The sequence below is a fragment of the Myiozetetes cayanensis genome, unplaced genomic scaffold (genome assembly GCF_022539395.1).
Source record: "Myiozetetes cayanensis isolate MyiCay16 unplaced genomic scaffold, myiCay2020 scf9, whole genome shotgun sequence".
NCBI lineage: Eukaryota > Metazoa > Chordata > Aves > Passeriformes > Tyrannidae > Myiozetetes > Myiozetetes cayanensis.
In genome coordinates, this window is record NW_026088185.1 from 15,694,437 (window position 1) to 15,712,604 (window position 18,168).

The window sequence follows — 18,168 nt, forward strand, 5'->3', positions numbered from 1 at the left end:
TGCAGATAGATACTGGAGACTCCAAAGAGTCCTGTTCTATGTCAAGATAGTCAACCTCTTCCAGATCACGAGACCATCAGAACCAGAGGGGTACAACAAAACAAAAATGCATTCAACATTGCTGATAGAAATCCCATGAAGCTGGTTTGCAAGATGTACTATGGAATCAGGGCATTATTCAGAAATCTGTACTTGTCCTTCAACTCTACTTTTTTCTATACTTTCTCTACATATAGAAAGGGAACAGTTCTTAAGACCTCTGTTCCCAGCAAGTTAAAGTAGCTGCCAGTTAAGACCAACCCTGGTGAACAAAAACACATCAAGGTGAATTTTTTCAAAATACATTGGCAGACAGAGATCCTGTAAGTCACAGAAGATGAAAGAATGTCTTGATGAATAGAAGACTGAAGAAACATTCCAAATTTTCAGGCCCTAGGAGACTGCATTTCCTTTGAAGCAGGTAATCTCGAACTCACTCAAGGAATGGGTACAACTGTTACCCAAAGCAGAGTTGCTACAGTCACAGAACGATCACAGCCTGCTTCCAATACTGCTTAAGCAATTGTCTAGTTTCTAGGAAACTGAAACTTCTAGGAACTTGAAGCTTCAAAGGAATTCTAATACGAAGGGAGTCAGGTCTCCTGACACTAACGTAAGATACTCTTTCTAAAAAGCAAAATATGTATAATTTACAAAACCCAGAACATTCAAAATGTGTTATTTTTCAGAAAATATTCACTTCAATCTTGAGTGTTCTGATAGCCAGTTTTCAGCACCCAGACATGTAAAAAAGAATTACTGTCAAATAAGAACTTTGACACCTCCCACATACCGAAAACACATCATAATTTAACCTCTTTGTATCTTCTGTCTTTGTTATCATGAACAAAATTGATGTTGCATAAACAACTCCATCTAGGCTAACAGTTTCTACAGTCTGGAAATGCAAGTTACAAACAAGGACAAAAACTTCCCGTGTTGGAAACTTTCATTCCAATAAATGTACTACCAGTTATCCTGAAACCACAAGTCATGCTAAGGCATGAAAGGTTCCACATAGTAATTCCACATCATGTATTTCTTTTAAAAACCTGGAGGTATTAATACACTATATTTAAATCAATTATGTGCAACAGCTGAATCATCTTTAACGGTGTGGTCTTGATTATCACCAAGACTAATGTTCAAAGGAACTGGTTCAGCTATTTACTTACTCTAGAGGTAGTTTTGTGCTCCAGACTTGCTCCAAAGGCTTTTTCTATCCATTCCTTAAAAGTTGGTAATACCATACCACCTAATCTGTACCTGAAAAGTCAATATTACATAGGGTCATTTTAAATTAAAAGAATGTATGTCAGATACACTTCTTTCAATTCTATGTATGCACAAACAAGTTTTAAATCAAATTCTTTACCTACAAGCCAGCAAATCTTCTTCACATTTACTTTTCAAGCAACTGCACATTTTATTGTATTTAACTGTTCTGTACTTCACATAGAATCAAATTGGTTGTCAGCATCTCAGGTATCACTTTTCTTTCAGAACTGTGGCATAAGGCTTTACAGATATCCCACCCCACCACTCTTCAGAGAGGTCTCTCCCTTTCAGTATTGTAGAAAGAAGTGGCACATTTTACATGTCATTTACAGAGAGAGGACATGTGCACAGACACACTGCAATGTCAACACCAGTCTCAGACACACAAACCCATTTCTGTACACCTTATGTTTTCAAGAAAAAAAAAAGAACTAGTATTAGAGAGTCCTCCTTTATCACCAAAATGCATCAGAATCCATCAAGCAATGTGAAATTATTTCCAGCACAAACTCTTTGGCAAGAGCTTAGCCATGTGACAAATGCAGACGTACAGACAAGGGACAGAGGAACTGCTTGTTGGCCATAGGCACCACATGTGAAAACACATAAGTGTACACAATTAAAACAGCTAGAAACTACTGCTATTAATTTTATGCATATACACACTTTGTGCACATTTATGTATGCACCAGTATTCTCAGAGAAAAAAAAAAAAGATCTTTCTTTGGGATTAAAAGCTTTCAGCAGCTGAGAATCTTTACCATAGTTTTCACCTGGGTCACTGCATTAGGCCTAATGGGTCTTCCGTCTAAGATTATTCAGTCACTGTTAATCTAATCATGACCCTGTCCTTCATGGCTGGTGCAACCAACTCTACAGCTGAGTCACCTATTACACAGAAAGATCAATTCCTTTTGTTTCCTCATCTCAACTACCCCTCCAGCTCTTCTACTGACATAACCCCCTACTCTATTCCTAGATACAAAAGGCCACAACCTTAACTCAAGCTAGACTTTTCAGCATGGAAGACAGGGTTCAATCATTCCTCCTGTGACAGCTGTTACTGTTTCATCATACCCACATGAAAGTTACATGAATTCTATGAAAAGGAACTGCAATAAGCAATGGAAGTTTAATACATTTGCATCAAGAATTTGCAATGAAAGCAGAGACCCAGGTCAGCTTGGTGTGTTTTCTTCTCCAGACCTACTTTTTGGAGTTGCCAGGCTATCACTACAGCTATTTTGTAATGGTAACCTTAGTCATTTATTCAAAGGACAAACTAAAGCTATCAGAAACCCCGAAACTTTTAAGTCAAGACAGAGACAGAAGTCACAGCACAGAAGGAATTAGTGAGTTTACTGAACAGAGTGCAGTGCACGATTGCTCAGGAAGCAAGCTCTGTATGGGTATGTTGATGGTGCAAGAAGCCCCCATAAAAGACCTTCCTCCCGCCACAGACACACTTCAAAACAGGTTTGCTTGCTCAGATTAGCAAGAATCCTCTATGCCCAGTGAGATGGCAGAGTCTGTAATAAAAGGATCATTTGACACATGATAAATCAGTCTGTAGGGAAAGTCAATGTGGCTTTCATAAAGGGAAACCTTATTTCACTAATGCTTGGAGTTCTATCAGGGTGTAAAAACAAAGTGAAAAAAGTGGATACAATGAACATGAAATTGCACATTCCTTTATACTTCCACAGGTGGTCACCACAAAAGCTATTTAAGAAAATACACTGCTACAGTGCTGAAGAAAAGGTTCTTCTCCAAGGTGAAGGATAAGATAAGGTTAAGCTAAGAAGGAAAGGGCATGGGTTATTGATCACTGGCCAAGACAGACTCAGGAGTGCAGTTTGCCACACACTGGTAGTGGGACCAGCTCTACTTAATGCCTTCATCAGCAATCTGGATTCATCAGTGGACTCTCTAACTAGGTGAATAATGTTAAGCTCTTTTGGGGAGACAGATACTACACTGATAGGAACTTGGGACCTTAAAAAACCTAAGCAGACAAAAGGAGATGAAAGGTAAGGTAATTGCAAAAGCCAAAAAACAAACAAACAAACAAAAAAAGGCATTATTTGCTTACTGGTAGTCAGTATAGAAAAAATGGCATCTTCATTGACAACATACAACAGCAGTCAACAGTTCTATGCATCAGCTGGGCAGGTATAAGAAAGAATACAGTTCATCTTTTTTTTGCTGCTCTGTAGAACACTGGTGTATCCTTGAGTGCAGCAGTCAGTTTTTGTTCCCATCTCCAGAAAGATCTAAAAAGATCTAATGGATCTAGAGAGGGTGCAGAGAACAGCAACTGTAAAGATCAAGGGGCCTTACAAGCAGAGACTAAAGGGCCTGAGACTCCTTAATCATGGAGAGAAAGTGCAAGAGAGGACATGATTGAGTCTTACATAATCAATAACCCAGTAGATAGGCTGAAGAACTATCATTCGCCTATTCCCACAACACAATACAGGACACTTGGTTCAAAACACAAATACTTTACAACTGCAGCCTGGAACTTGCTGCCACGAGATGCTGTACAGGAAGACAGGACGAGCAGACTTGAGGTTATTCGACAAATTTATGGACAACAGATCTGTAAGTGGGTACTGAAAGGAGGAAGCATCTACAACACCTTTGCAGATGCCTATTCTCTTATTTTCACTTCAAACACTCTCCTTTTGCCACAAACTATTCTATAGAAGCTATACTGGTGTGGCCCAACAAGGTATTTCTAGTACTATATCTCAGAGAGAGAGAGAGAATGTAGATGAGGGGAAAAAACTCCACCATTCTCCTCCCATTCTGTAACAGCGACTGGTACTCATCAGTCACACAGCTGTCGAGCAGCCTCAATGCTTTCTCCTTTATCTCTGTTTATTCTCTGTAGTGCGCTTTGATTTTCTGTGCAGCATCTCCCTAAATATTATACAGTGAACTGCCTAATAGAAGGCTTTGCATTTTAATTTGGGTCTGAAAATCAAGAAATTAACAACTGAAGTGCTCAACATCCCACTTAGTTATCTGCAGCTTAGATGCAAGCTAGTTCATGCTAATTCACACAAACGCAAAGACCAGATAGGAATTTTTATGAAGGAGAGTACTTATTTCAAATTTATTTCTCTTCCCCCTTCTTTTTTTTTTTTTACTCCTATGAAAAATGTATTTTTTAAACCAGGAAAGAGACTGAAAGATTACTTTCCACTAAGGCAGAAAAAAACACCAAAAAATAGTAAAATATCAAGTGACAGGTTTAAATTCCACTGGAACAAAATTTAGATATCCCCAAGTAGACTAAATTTTAATATCATTTTAAAAAAACACATATTTCCCAGAAAACAAGCTTGCTGTACAAAGGGTCAGTGGGTAATTAATGAAGTGAAACCACTACAGGACACTGAACCGAAGAGCAGTTTTTAAGTTCAGAGGATGAAGTAGCTCCATACACAATGGTTAAGAAACCCCAAACTAAGAAAGCTTCAGAACATGGTTAAGATTCTCAGTCTGATTTCATTCTCTAAGAAAAGTTTAATGCACAAGTATATCAAGTTACAGATACTGTAACTTGATTTGTCTTTATAACACTTTTAATAAACCTTTCAATAAGCCACACGTTCTATTTTACTACATTAGACTACTTTGTATAGACTTCAATAAACCTGTTAAATGCAGAACTAATAACCTATTCTATGAGATGAAGAAATTTTTTTGCCTTCTTTGGATTAACTGTACTGTGCAGCTTTTACACTCTTTTCAGTAAAACTACTAAGTAAGATACTTCAGTTACATAAATTTTCAACTTACCTTTTTCCTGTGAATTCTGCTTGACCCTTCTTATTGAAGATGAATTTGGAGTCATTATATCCCCATCCATTCCACTTCAAAAGTTCTTGCCTTAAAGGGAGAAAAATATGTGAGAATATTAGCATATTTGCATACTGTAGATCCAAAATGGTTTTCGAAAAAAGTCTTATCAGACAGCAATTCAGAAAATCACATACATATCAAAAGTGCATAGCTTAGAGCTAGAAAAAATTCTGAAGCCACAACCATTACTTCTTCAGATTGCATCCTGTGACTTGAAAGACCAGATGATCTATAAAAACAACCACCATCTTAAGTGAATGCACACTGTGTAGAATCATAAAGGTTGGAAAAGACCTCTAAGGTCATCGAGTCCAACCTCTAACCAAACACCACCAAGTCAACTAAACCACAGCACTAAATACCACATCCAGTCATTTCTTGAACACTTCCAGGGATGGTGACTCCACCATCTCCCTGGGCAGCCTGTTCCAATGTCTGACTGTGCTTTCAGTGAAGAAATTCTGCCTGATGTCCAACCTGAACTTCCTCTTACACATCTTGAGGCCCGTTCCTCTTGTCCTGTCACTAGTTGTCTGGGATAAGAGGCCGAGCCCTGCCTGGCTACAACCTCCTTTCAGGTAGCTGTAGAAAGTGATATGGTCCCCCTGAGCCTTCTTTTCTCCAGGTTAAACACCGCCAGTTCCCTCAGCAGCTTCTCATACGACTTTCTCTCCAGACCCTTCACCAGTTCCATTGCCCTTCTCTGGACACACTCCAGCACTCGCTGTCTTTCTCACAGCGAGGGGCCCAGAACTGGACATGGAACTTGATGTGTGACTTCACTAGTGCTGAGTACAGGGGGACAATCACTTCCCTGGTCCTGCTGGCCACTCTATTGCTGATATAGGCCAGGATGCCATTGGCCTTCCTGCCCACTTGGGCACACTGCTGGCTCACGTTCAGCTGGCTGTTGACCAGCACCCCCAGGTCCTTCTCCATTGGGCAGCTTTCCAGCCACTTTGCCCCAGCCTGTAGTGCTGCATGGGGTTGTTGTGACTGAATTCTTGTTTGTTTATTTTTCTTCTTAGTAGAGAGAGAGGAATAAACCACTGGTGATATGGTGATGTTCTCCAACTTGCAACAGTAACGTTTTAAAGATGCTCGTTCTTAAGTCTATACATGAATACTAATACACAAATAGGTAAACATATTTAAGACTTACGAAATACATTAAGAATAATTACATATTAATCTAACTTTGCTTTAAAAGCTTGCTATTTATTTACATTACAAATGAAGTTACTAACCTAAAAACTGAATTTTAGTTAACAGAAAGTCTTCAGTTCAAGAAATCTGACAACAGATCATTTACCTCCCTCCCCTGTATACAGCGAATGCAGCTTTTGCTCTTTGTATAATATAAGAGTAAGATGATCAGGGTGACCATTTCAGAAAGACCTTGTGATTCAGAGAAAGCACTGCCTCAAGTCATTCCCAGCTCCAGCATTACACACAAGATAACTGTGATGACTGATTATCAAAGGCCTTCATTATAAAGGTAATATTAACACACCCTGCTGACATACTGTCAGTGTATTAATTAAATAGCCTTGGTTTAAACAAAATCCATTTTCTTCAAACTGCCTTCATGCAAGGTTTTAATTAATCAAATGGAAAAAAAGCCATAGTCACATATTACAGTTGTTTGAATCAGACATTTCAACAAGCCTTTGACAAATCTAGCACTTAAAGCAAACTTTATCAGTTACTGAGTACTGAAGTTTTACACGGTTTTGTGAAATAGCCAGTCTTATTCTTCCATACTGAGGAATTGATTCTAAAATTTAAGTCAAAACTGTTTGAGCAGACAGCTGTCCAGATACAGAAGCCCTTCTGGCTGCCTCATCTCTCAAAAGACTTGATCTTTACACATGTAGAGTTCACTCCAGAAAAGGCAAGGAGCCACTCGTGTTCCATTGCCTGGGAATGCCTTGTGCTGTCATGCTGACATGACAGATTATCAGACAGGGTTCTTAAAGCATGTTACACAGACTTATCTATTTTTATACTTATTTCTATATAGGTACATTTATAAATATTGCATATATTTATACTGAGTTCTACAAAGATACTGTCACACACAGTGGAGCTGTTCCCAGCTGAGAACAAGCTGACCCAGAACTGGTCAACTCAAGTGGCATTTATTTTATTTTTTTAAACTAAACATTCCACTCAAATCCCCATCACTGTAATTCTCCTCAAGGTAAGATTTCTCCCTCTGCTGACTAAATGTAGTAATTCTATATATCTGATCTCTGTAGTTGGTTGAATTCTGTAAAGTCAGAACAGACTTGATATTAATAAGCAGAATTTGAGGAAGGCCCAAACAGCTTTCCCCCTAATTTAGAAAGGGAAGTCCTCTTGCAAAGCAGTGACAAAATATTTATGTCAAGTATGATGCCTGAAACAGGCTAGAGAAACTAGCTGCAAAGCTGGAAACAAAAAAGGCCAGGCCCTAAAGAAACTGGTAACGTGAGATAAACTGGTAATACACAGGTTTGAAACTATCATTAGTCCTGATGTCAGTAGAGACAGATACTTCCCACAAACTCATGGGGAGGTACTATTAATTAAGGGACCAAAGACAGACCCAGATACAAGGTCTTTCTGCTAAACTGACTGCAATCCTGGTTGTCTGCCTTTTCTAAAGGCCTAATTTCCTAGGTTGGTGTTGAACGACCTGGCACTTTCATTAGGCTTTAAAATACAGAATTGGAGCCCCTGCTGGTCTAGTGGTAAAGGCGCCGCGCTATCACCGCAGAGGCCTGGGTTCGATTCCCGGTCAGGGCCACTCCCGGGCAGGTGGGGCTCGTTAGCTCTTAAAGGCAACCCACCTACGTCCTAAGGACCTCGCTGCCACCGTCCAAGCTCGCTTGGCCCCGGCAGATGAACCTTAGGATTAAAGGGTGGGCTCAGTTCCGCGCACACTGTGTCTCACCTAAAAAAAATCCAATGCGCAGGCTGGAAGGTGTAAAGACCTTCCCCGGATCTTCGCTCGCGAAGACTGGCCATTATTATTAAAATACAGAACAGAGTTTGAGTTTTAACTCCAAAGAGTTAATTTTCAGGTCGAACTATTTCTGAATAAAATTGTTTTTACATCTATACATAAATACTAATACACAAATGGGTAACATCTAAATATTTACAGAATCCAGGAGAAATTTAGCAGTTATATTCTAGACAGAGAGTAATGACACAAAGCTTTACTCTGCCAGATAACACAGCTGTTATTGGTGTGATGAGAATAACTAAATTAAAATCTAAAATAACAGTTTGCATGTCTGTACAAGAATAGCTGACTCTAAAAGGTCTTGGCTACCTCATAACGCAAAGTCAGGCGATTCCACACCACCACACACAATGAGCAGTGTTATATCTTGTGACAGGTAAACACCAGAACAAAAAACTGAAGCATTTAATTTTTATATTCAAAACTATACTGGGCAAGTGTGAGGTTTCTTTCTGGAGACAGGAAGGGCCATTTCTGGAATGAGTCATCTTACATTTATTCTTCTGTTCCACCACACCAGAGTACTGTCAGTTTAAGAACTGTGGTTTGATTTACTTATTGCAGTTTCTAGCACTTCGTGCATACACACGAAGAGGAAATACCGCCTGTGGCTCCGTAAAATAAAGAAGCCTAAAAATGTCAGATTTTAAAAGAACGGCTGATCGGTCAGCTTTGATTTGTAACTGACACACTGCAGGAAGACCAAGCTGTTCAGATCTTCTTGCATGCTATTTGAAAGGTATGCTCTTCACAGGCAAGAGCTGGTGAACTTCAAGACTCAACAGAATTACCTTCAGCAGAAAGAAAAGCACAAGACATACAGAGAAGATCTGCAAGCCTCCATGACTACTGAGGCACTATCAGTGTCATACTCATCTAATTCAAAGACTGACCTTTTTGGAAGAGTGTTACATATTAGCTGATGTATTATTCAGAAGAGGTGCAAGCAGCTCTGCAAGATGAAGCCAGGGGTGTAGGCTGCTCTTCCCTAGGTCTGTCTCACTACAACAGCTTCTTCAAGTAAGGAAAATATGTAACACTCACCTGCTCTACACTTCCTTGTCTTTCTAACTCACATTTGGAAATCAAAACTGTAATTTGACAACAAAATAAGAAACAGAAGGCATGCAAGAAAACAAAGTCTTTTAAATATTGTAACAGCATTCCTCCCTTGGCATTTTCATACTGCCCTTATTCAGCATTATTTATACAGTTGCCATTCTTTAGAAAATACTTTTCACACCCCCAGCTCCAGTGCAGCACTCCCACTGCCCTCTAATGCCCTAGTGCAGCAATCAGAGCTGCCTGCCAGATTAGCATCGTGCATCATGTTTACCTCGGCTCTAAAGAATGACCCAAGCTGCACCTGAGCAACCCATGTACCCTTCTACATTTCCCAAATTTTTCATTCTCAGTATCTCATCGTTAAATTCATATTCCAGACAAATATAAAGGGCAGAAAGAATTGCTGAGCATCTGCAGACTTAAGCACACATTAAAAGCTTCCCCCATGACCAAGTACTCGATGTCTCCAGTGCTGTCTCTGAGACTTCAACACACGCTGATCTGCAACTGATATGTGCCACCATTATATTATACTTAAACTCTTACAAATTATGTGTCCTTTAACACATGAATATTTTGTACCATCTGAAACATCTTGCTGTAATAGTTTCTATCCTCATTCTTCAAAAATTCAAGAATTTGACTGCTAAATGTTAAACTATCAATGAAAAAATCCTACCCTGAACACACTGTATAATTTCTGAATACTCTGAACAATATCTGAATACATCAAAACATGTCAGAAAGTTTCATGTTCCAGCCTGGAAAAAGAATGATGCTCAGTTTGGCACAGTCAAGTGCCATGTTCATGCTACACATGTTGCGTATACAGCAAGACATAATTTACACTTCCTCCTGTTTTTCTTCCCAAATTCCTTTCCAACAATATATATAGCAAAGACTCTCACCAACATTTTCTATTATTCCTATTTTAAACTAAATGTTACTCAGTATTGTACCCAAACTGTCTTATTTAAAGACAACACCTTTCCTATTCAATACAATGGCTTCCACAAAATATCAAGCTCACTAACTCTCTCATTTTTTAATAGAAACATGGAATATTTTACTCAGAGATAGTAAAAAATGAGCAGTTATTTCTTGCCTTCTACTGTAAAAGACAGAAATTCACTACTGAAATGTATGAAGTAATATAAATCAAACCTTAACTTTTTTAATGTGAATATATTTTTATTTATACACACATGAAATTATATTGCCTGATGAAGAAAACCTGAAAGAAAAAAGTTACCATGGAAACAGTAATGATAGGAGATTACCACAGCATAACTAGTTTAAGTGAATTTAAATATTCCACTTTCATTACAATGCCCAACACTGAACTATTAGTTTGACTCAGTGTAATAAGGATTTTTACAGTCAGGGAGGCAGGAGGCTGCCCCTGGCCCACCAGCTGAGCTAGTGCTCCTGAAGCATCCAGTCATGCAGCTAGGCAGGAAGAAGCCTTCGGACCTTCACTATTTCAACAAAACTGTACCTGCCAGCACTGTTCAAATCTCACATTGTAGTGACCGGCACGGTGACCAGATGAAAAAGTTCTTGTCTCTCCCCAGGAAACTGAAGGACAAGCACAGGGGCTCCCCACAGGTATCCAATGCTTCTTCAGAGAAGCAAGATCAACCCAGTTCAACCCAGCTGGATAAATACAACTGAGGCAGAGCAAAGTCAAGATGCTCACATCAGTCTCCTCAGGATAACCACCAACATTTTCAATTCAAACACCAGCGCATGCTCAGCATTAAAATCATACATACATAAAATACTCACAGGCACTTCTGTTGAATGATATAAGAACCAGCAGATTCTAGGACATTAGTTTAAAGTGGCAGTTTTAAGGGCTACCACGTGGGCTTAAGCACCAGTATTTGCCTGCTGTAACAAAGTGCTGCAGGTTCTAGAGTTCTTACCAAACTCAGTGCAGGGATGCAGTAATACCGAGGCAATATTATGGTGATAAGGTGTTACAAGACATTACCCTAAGAGCAACTCCTCAAAGCCCACCTCAGCTGGACTTTGGGTCACCAACTCAGCCCACGAGCTGGAAATTCAGAACTCTTTCCATAGGTGATACCAGATCCCTCTCCACTGGAGCAGTCTCTCTGGATTATACAGTCACACTTCTCAACCAAGTAACCAACACTACAGAGTGTTTCTGAAGCCAATAATAAATTAGTATCAGCTGCCTGAAATAAAGAAAGAGAATGCAACCCCAGGAATTCCTTGAAGAACTGCTCTGTGAAAGCATCATTTCTCTGGAGAAGAATGCCATGCTGCAGGCAGAGGGCATCTACTCTGTTTGTCATTCTTATACTTTTTCCCTCTTGGAGGATCTTCCCTGAAGCAAATTTAATATAATCATTTTCAAGTCTGAAGTCAAATAACATCTGTTTTATAACCTTAGACACATTCAGGTTCTGTAGCCCACACTTTCAAATAAGACTGCAGCTGCACATCCACTGATTAAGTTGCTATTCTGTTTGCTGAACATCTGATTTGACAACACAAACCCGCATTGATATTTACAGTTTAAATCTACGGTAAGCAGCAGACAACAAGATTTTAGGCATAAGACTTCAGGCCTTAGGTACTCAAAAGCAGTGTGCTTTCTTTAAATTACTCTGACAAAACAAGTATTCACTTTCCTTACATTTGTTCCTAGCCTTGACTATTTCATTACTCTTCATTTCACCACATGGTAATAAACAAAGCCCCAAGGAATAAGGAAATTGGTGTTTCTCTAGTGTTCTTTCATAAAAAGCTTAAGTCAATTAGGGCAAATTAAAGATAGAGGAAAACCAAGACATTATAACCACGCTTCTCCACATACACTTAGCCAAATGATGATTCTTATGCAACAGAATACTTTACTACAAGTTCTATCCATTCCACCTACTACTTCAGTTGACACTAGCTTCATTTTTATCTTTGAAGAAACTGCTCTACTACAAAAATGTGTACACATGGCTACTTCCAGGCAGTAAATGAATAAGCACTTAAAGATTTTTCAAACACCAGAGATCAGTCTTTTGAGAAGGATTTCCTGACAGCTTGCAAAACTAGGATATCTGCTTTGCTACCTTAAAAGAAACAACTTAGTGAAGGAATCAATTGTCTGTCATTAATCTGTGAAAGCAAAGTAAGTTCAGTTCCTGGGCAACATTGTTTTACCTATTCCATAGAGGACTTTTTAGCATGCTCTGTAGCAAATATGTAATTGCCAAAAAAACCTTTTTGGTCTTCACTCTCAATCCTGAAGACTTGCACACAACAGCCCAGTTTTGGATATAACAACACTAGAGAAGCAGAGGCACTATGCTTGTCCATCACATTCTGCCTACAATTCATTTTTAATACTCAACATTATTTGTTTTCCCCAAAGAAGTACACTAACAATTCAGGAAAGTCTAGCTGGCTGCAACTTCTTACACTACTGATCTCCTTACTTTACTTCAGCTCAAAGTAGCTTCTAGTCCAAGTAATTACTCTAGTCTATTGCATTAACAGATTATTCTAATTCTATTCAGTTTAAATAAACACATCAAGTTAAAGTAAACAGCTATATATACACATTCAATTTCTTGTACATAACGGTTCAGCTTTCAGTAGGTATCAAGAAGCTGATCTACAAAATTCTTTCAGGTTTCACCATAAACTGGTACTTGCTTTCATATAATAATCCATATTGAACATTAGATATTAAACATGCTTTACACTTTTATCTAGGTTTTTTTCTAATCAAATTTAACTACGCATATATGCATTTTGCCTTAGTTGGTATCAAATGACCTTACCTAGATATTGCATTACTTAAATTTTTACAGAGTTCTTACATTACATCTGCCTGGCATGCAACTACTTGGATCCAGATGTCAGACAGGAATTGCTGTTGCATATGAAGTCACATTTGCCATCAGATTATGACACTTTTTCATCAGAATAATGTCTCCATATGAAAATCTTCTTTATCTGTTCCTCTACTTTAAGCATTAACCTCAACTAACAATTAAATGCTCTGATTCAATCACAGAACCTCCTGTGAACTGCCACACCTTCCCCAATGCAACAAGCTCTTGATTTCTTACTCTTCTGATTTCTTAAGACTCTGTAGTGGCACCAGCCCTTTCCTTCCTTGCCCCAAGCTTTCACCACCTTAAGCTCAGAAGTCAGCTATATCAGGATACAGTTCAGCATCAAGTGTTGCTTAAACACTGCTGTCTAAAGAGTTACGTCTTTATTATAAAGATGGGTGTGAATTTTAGGAGTAAGATATGAATGCACTTTTATGACACTTGTTAAATCCAAGTAATACCAATTCTTTAGGAGTTAATTAATGTTACTGCTTAATAATGTCATAACCATTAGCAGCAACTACAGTAAGAATTGCAAGAGTTTATATGAAGGTATGGCAACGTTAACACATTATGCTGAACAACTTGGCTGTGAACTCGACATACAGCAGTCAGCTGGCTACACCTTAGTTTACCCTGGATAACAGTATGCCCATATTAATTAAAAGATAGTCACAAGCCTCTCTTCAGCCCACAGGAAAGCAGCTTCTACACAAACAGATAGGATAATCAGGAGATTCTGTCCTGCTTTCTTTTGCTCCAGGGCAGAAAAAAATTTTAAGCCTAGAGGCTACTGAGTCAACATTTCAACTAAATCAAATCATTTAAAGTTTGACTTGAATAAGTTATAACAGAAGTTATTTTGACAAGATCAACATCAGTGAATACTCCATTTCTGGGGCACTGTTACGTTCTAGCATATCTAACAATTACTCTGATACAACTGTGTTCTAGGGAGTTGTAGCACCTGTTTCCAAAACAGTACCAGTTGAACACTTCATGTACATACGGTTTGAAGATTAAGTAAGTTTTTAACCCAAGTCTTAACACCAGCAAAGTGAACTTACTAATAACCAGTCAACAAAAGTCAACAGCCTAACATGAAAGTTCAGAAAAAGTAATTTCAAGGAAGAATTATTTTCCAGCTCAATTTTTTTAATAAGTGTTTCAGCATGCTTATCCTGTTAAGGCTTCAACACATATCGTGTAACTATGATTTCCATGTTTCACTGCATCACTCAATAAAATATTAAATTCAAGCCAGGAATGCCACTAAAAAGTAACATCTCTTTACTCTTATAGTATCTAAGGTTTCTCTCAAGAGGATACTCAGACAAGTAGATATTTGCTCGTCTTTTGAGGAATTTTCCCATCTCAATAATCATAATTTTAAAGATTATAATACACTTTCTATGTTTAAACACATCAATTTGCAAATGCATAGTTCAGAGGCATTTTTATTTGGAAGCAGGAACAGTTTGATGAGACCCACAGACTTTCAGTCAATTCCACATATTTTCCTTCTTCCCATCACTGGTGACAAATAAAGTCTGGATAAGATCCTTAGCAGTTTGGTCTCTGCACTATCAACAAGAAAGCCATGCTACTAGAGGTCACTGTCAAGTGACTATTAGAAAAGCAGACAGAAAAAAATGTGTGTGATCACAGACCTAAAGTACTACAAAGGGGTTCTTTTATCAAAGAAAGCCATCTACTTTGCAGAAGAAATGCAACATGAGGAGAGTGCAGCTAAATCTGCTAAAGTAGTGTCTGTACCTCTGCCACTACTTCAAACACTACAGGAAAGATGCAACAGGTGTAATGAAAAAAAATTTTGCTCAAGGTACTTTTGGCTGTAGCTTTGCTAGGGAAACAAAGTAAAAGTTTAAAAGAATCAGAAAAGCTGACTCAGCATGCAGAAGATTGTAAGAAAACAGCTTCTGGGTTTGGATGGTCCTACCATGGCTGATAAAAGCCATGCACTACCTCTACATCAGTTATTTTTACTAGATTTTTCAATCAGCCTTCTAGGTCTCACAAACAAAAACCAACTCCAAATTAGCTAGTAAGCACTAGAACAAGACTCAAGTGTTCACCACTTGCCAAATCACTGTAGGCAACAGAATTGTCTTTATCCCCCATCACTCCAAAACCTCAATACTATCCTCAAACACAAACTCAGCCAAGATCCTCACATGCCACCTATATTCAATGATCAGAATTTTCACATGCAACATCTTAAGCATATTTCAACCACATCTCAGATGTTCAGATGGAACCTTAAGACAGAGGTAAAACTCCCTTTTAGTTTTTCTTGTTTCTATACATTAAAAATGGCTGGGCTCTAAATACAACAAGACAGTTGTACCTATTGTGCAGACCAAGCTTTCCAGCATCTCCCTTACAGCCCCACAGCAAAGTATCCAGTATCCAAAGCACCATTTTGATCCTAAGTTCCTTGAAGCAACATAATTTTTATTCTGAGTAGAGTAAAAACAGTAATCCATTATGAACCTATAGAAAATCCTATAGGGGTTTTAGAGCAATAGGTATACATCTTGTAGATGTACAAGTGTTAAATTCCCTAAGTTTGTGTTTCCATGAAGAAAGAACCCTTCCTTCAGGTTACACACATATTAACAAAAGCTTGCTTCTCCTGCTCTTCATGGATGCAATAACTGGCCATAGAAATTACACAATAATCCATTTAAAATAAATCCCTGAAAACTAGCTAAACTGATATTTTTTCAGAAACAGTAATTTCTTTCTAAATTCAAACCAAAGAAAAACTCAATATGGAAAGCAACATCTTTGGAATGACCTATTTGTCCCAGTGAACAGCACTGTTTGACACACCTCCTGCAAGAGCATCAAATTCCCCTCAGTGAGAACTAAAAGCTTTCAAAACTGTTCAGATTTGACTACATGTGCAGGACATCCCAGTCCTCCCAAAGAAGGCAGGTTCTGCTTGTAGCCCTGGGCCACAGATGGGCTGTTCCTTGCTCTTTTCTTGACAAGGCTGAGAGCAAAGCATGGGTTTTTCTCAAAGGAGGAATAACTCTCTTAATCAACTGCTTGCCCAATCTTCCTCTCGACAACCCCCATGCACTAACCCCCTGTCCACAGCTCAATGGAGAGCAATAGGTTGTGTACAACCTAAACCTGAAAATGCTCTTATAAGATAGCAAGCCAATGCCTATGTAGAAAATCCCCACCTGAGAAACAGGGGGAAAAAAAAAAAAAGTCACAAAATTAATACACATCCATCCCAGCAGAAAAGGGGGCTCATAATAAGTTACATGAAACTATATCATGGTATTATAATTGTATCATTTAAAAAAACTCTAGTAGTAAATACATCCAAGAGCCAGTGAAGCAGAGGATTAGAATTAGACCTAGAACAAACTAAGGAATTTGGCTATGTATCTTTTCTGGGTCTCACATGACCTGAGATGCCTTACTACTCGATATAGCAAAACTCTGAAAAAGAAGTTCATATGTTTAAAATTATTCATTATCTAAGAAACTTTAGCTAGAGCCCAATGTACGAGCATGCTTTGACAGCACTCACATCAGCTGAAGGTTTCACATGTCTGAGAACAGGGAGGGACTGAGAGCCCATACACAGACCTTGCCCTTCACACGTGCTGCGTTCCTCATTAGAGCAGCCCCTAAAGTATTTCATAAAAACAAAACTTCTCCATCACATCTCCAGTTACTAAGGTGATCATGACGACTTCCCACTGTAACACAAACCCACTCGCTACAGAAGGGGGTAAGGTGCTGAAGACCACCTTCCTCCGGTTTCGTTCCTGCACAGTTCACCCTACAGCGGCAAACAGCGTTAACTCTTCACCGCGACTGAGATCAGCCTCGTCCATCCCCGCCGCCGCCGCCGCCGCCCCGACCCGTCCGAGCCCCGCTCCCCCCGCACGGCCCACGCGGGGCCTCTCCGGGCCCCGCAGCCCGCACCCGGCCCCGGGAGGGAGCGAGACCCCCGCCCGCAGCACGGGCCGCCCCGGCCCCGACCCGCACCCACCGCCGAGGGCTCCGGGAGCCCGCCCGGCGCGGCGCGGGGACCCCGCCCGCACCCACCGCTTCTTCGGGATGGAGCCGGAGGCCGGCCCGGCGGAGCCGCCCTGCGCCTTGCAGGGGCTCGGGGAGAGCGCTCCCCGGCCCGGGGCCCGCGGGGCGCCCCGCAGGTGCCCGGAGATGATGCGCAGCCGCCGCCGGGCGGAGGACGGGGAGCCGCCGCCGCCTCCCGCTGCCTCCCCGGCCGGGGCCGCCATCGCTTCCGTGTTGAGCCGCGACCGCCGCCGGGTGAGAGGGCGCGCGGGCGGAAGGCGCCGCCCGGCGCTCCCCGCGAGGGGCCCGCGGGCACCGCCCGCCACACCGGGCCGGCCCCGCTCCGGCCCTGCTCCGAGCTGCCCGCCGCACTCCTTCCCTCCGCCTGTCCTCCCTAACTCCCTGCCGCCAGCCTCCCTGCCTCAGCGGGGCAGGGCTTGCGTGAGGAAACCAGAGAGAGAGAGGGAGAGGAAAAAAAGGCGTTTGTTAGAGATTTTTCTCGTCTCGTGGTGTAATTATAGCCCCGCTACATCGCTGAGCACGCTGGAGAGAACACGAAGGTGTCCTTTAGAGACGGGGATTGCATAAATTAATGATGAAATGCTAATTAATGGCAATAACATAGGTGGGTTACTTAAGATATAGGTCGGTGAGGTGGCAGATAATCCTACAGGAGTTACAGATTTTATCGTAGCTGTTGACAGGGACACAAGGCCCTGGTGAGTGCAGGGCTGCTCAGCCAAGTGTCTTTGCCTGTGTAACCTGCCTGCTCCTCCCACGCCATGAAGTCCTAGAAGAGAGGCTCCAGGCTCCTGGTGATCTGCTTCCCCCAATAATCCCACACCACGAAATGAATGCTGACTGCTGGGAATATACCCCTTCTGCATCTGGGATAGCCATCATTGGGTCAATCCTGACAAAAACTCAATCCTGACCGTATTTGGGCCCAGTGGGAACGTCTGGGAT

The 18,168-nt window shown here is 40.5% G+C and overlaps 1 protein-coding gene across 2 annotated transcripts in view; it reads right to left on the bottom strand.

Moving 5' to 3' along the window:
* AGPS (alkylglycerone phosphate synthase) overlaps positions 1-17,458 on the bottom strand; it is a 52,909-nt gene extending 35,451 nt beyond the window's left edge. The window contains exons 1-3 of one of the 2 annotated variants that reach the window (XM_050340240.1): positions 17,233-17,458; positions 5,128-5,217; positions 1,215-1,305 (exon numbers count right to left, since the gene is read on the bottom strand). In XM_050340240.1, the coding sequence (XP_050196197.1) occupies positions 1,215-1,305; positions 5,128-5,217; positions 17,233-17,426 (375 nt within the window). In that variant the 5' untranslated portion in view covers positions 17,427-17,458. The remainder of the gene's footprint in view (positions 1-1,214; positions 1,306-5,127; positions 5,218-17,232) is intronic. The other variant, XM_050340239.1, reaches the window with a different exon arrangement.
* Between the last annotated feature and the right edge of the window lie 710 nt (positions 17,459-18,168).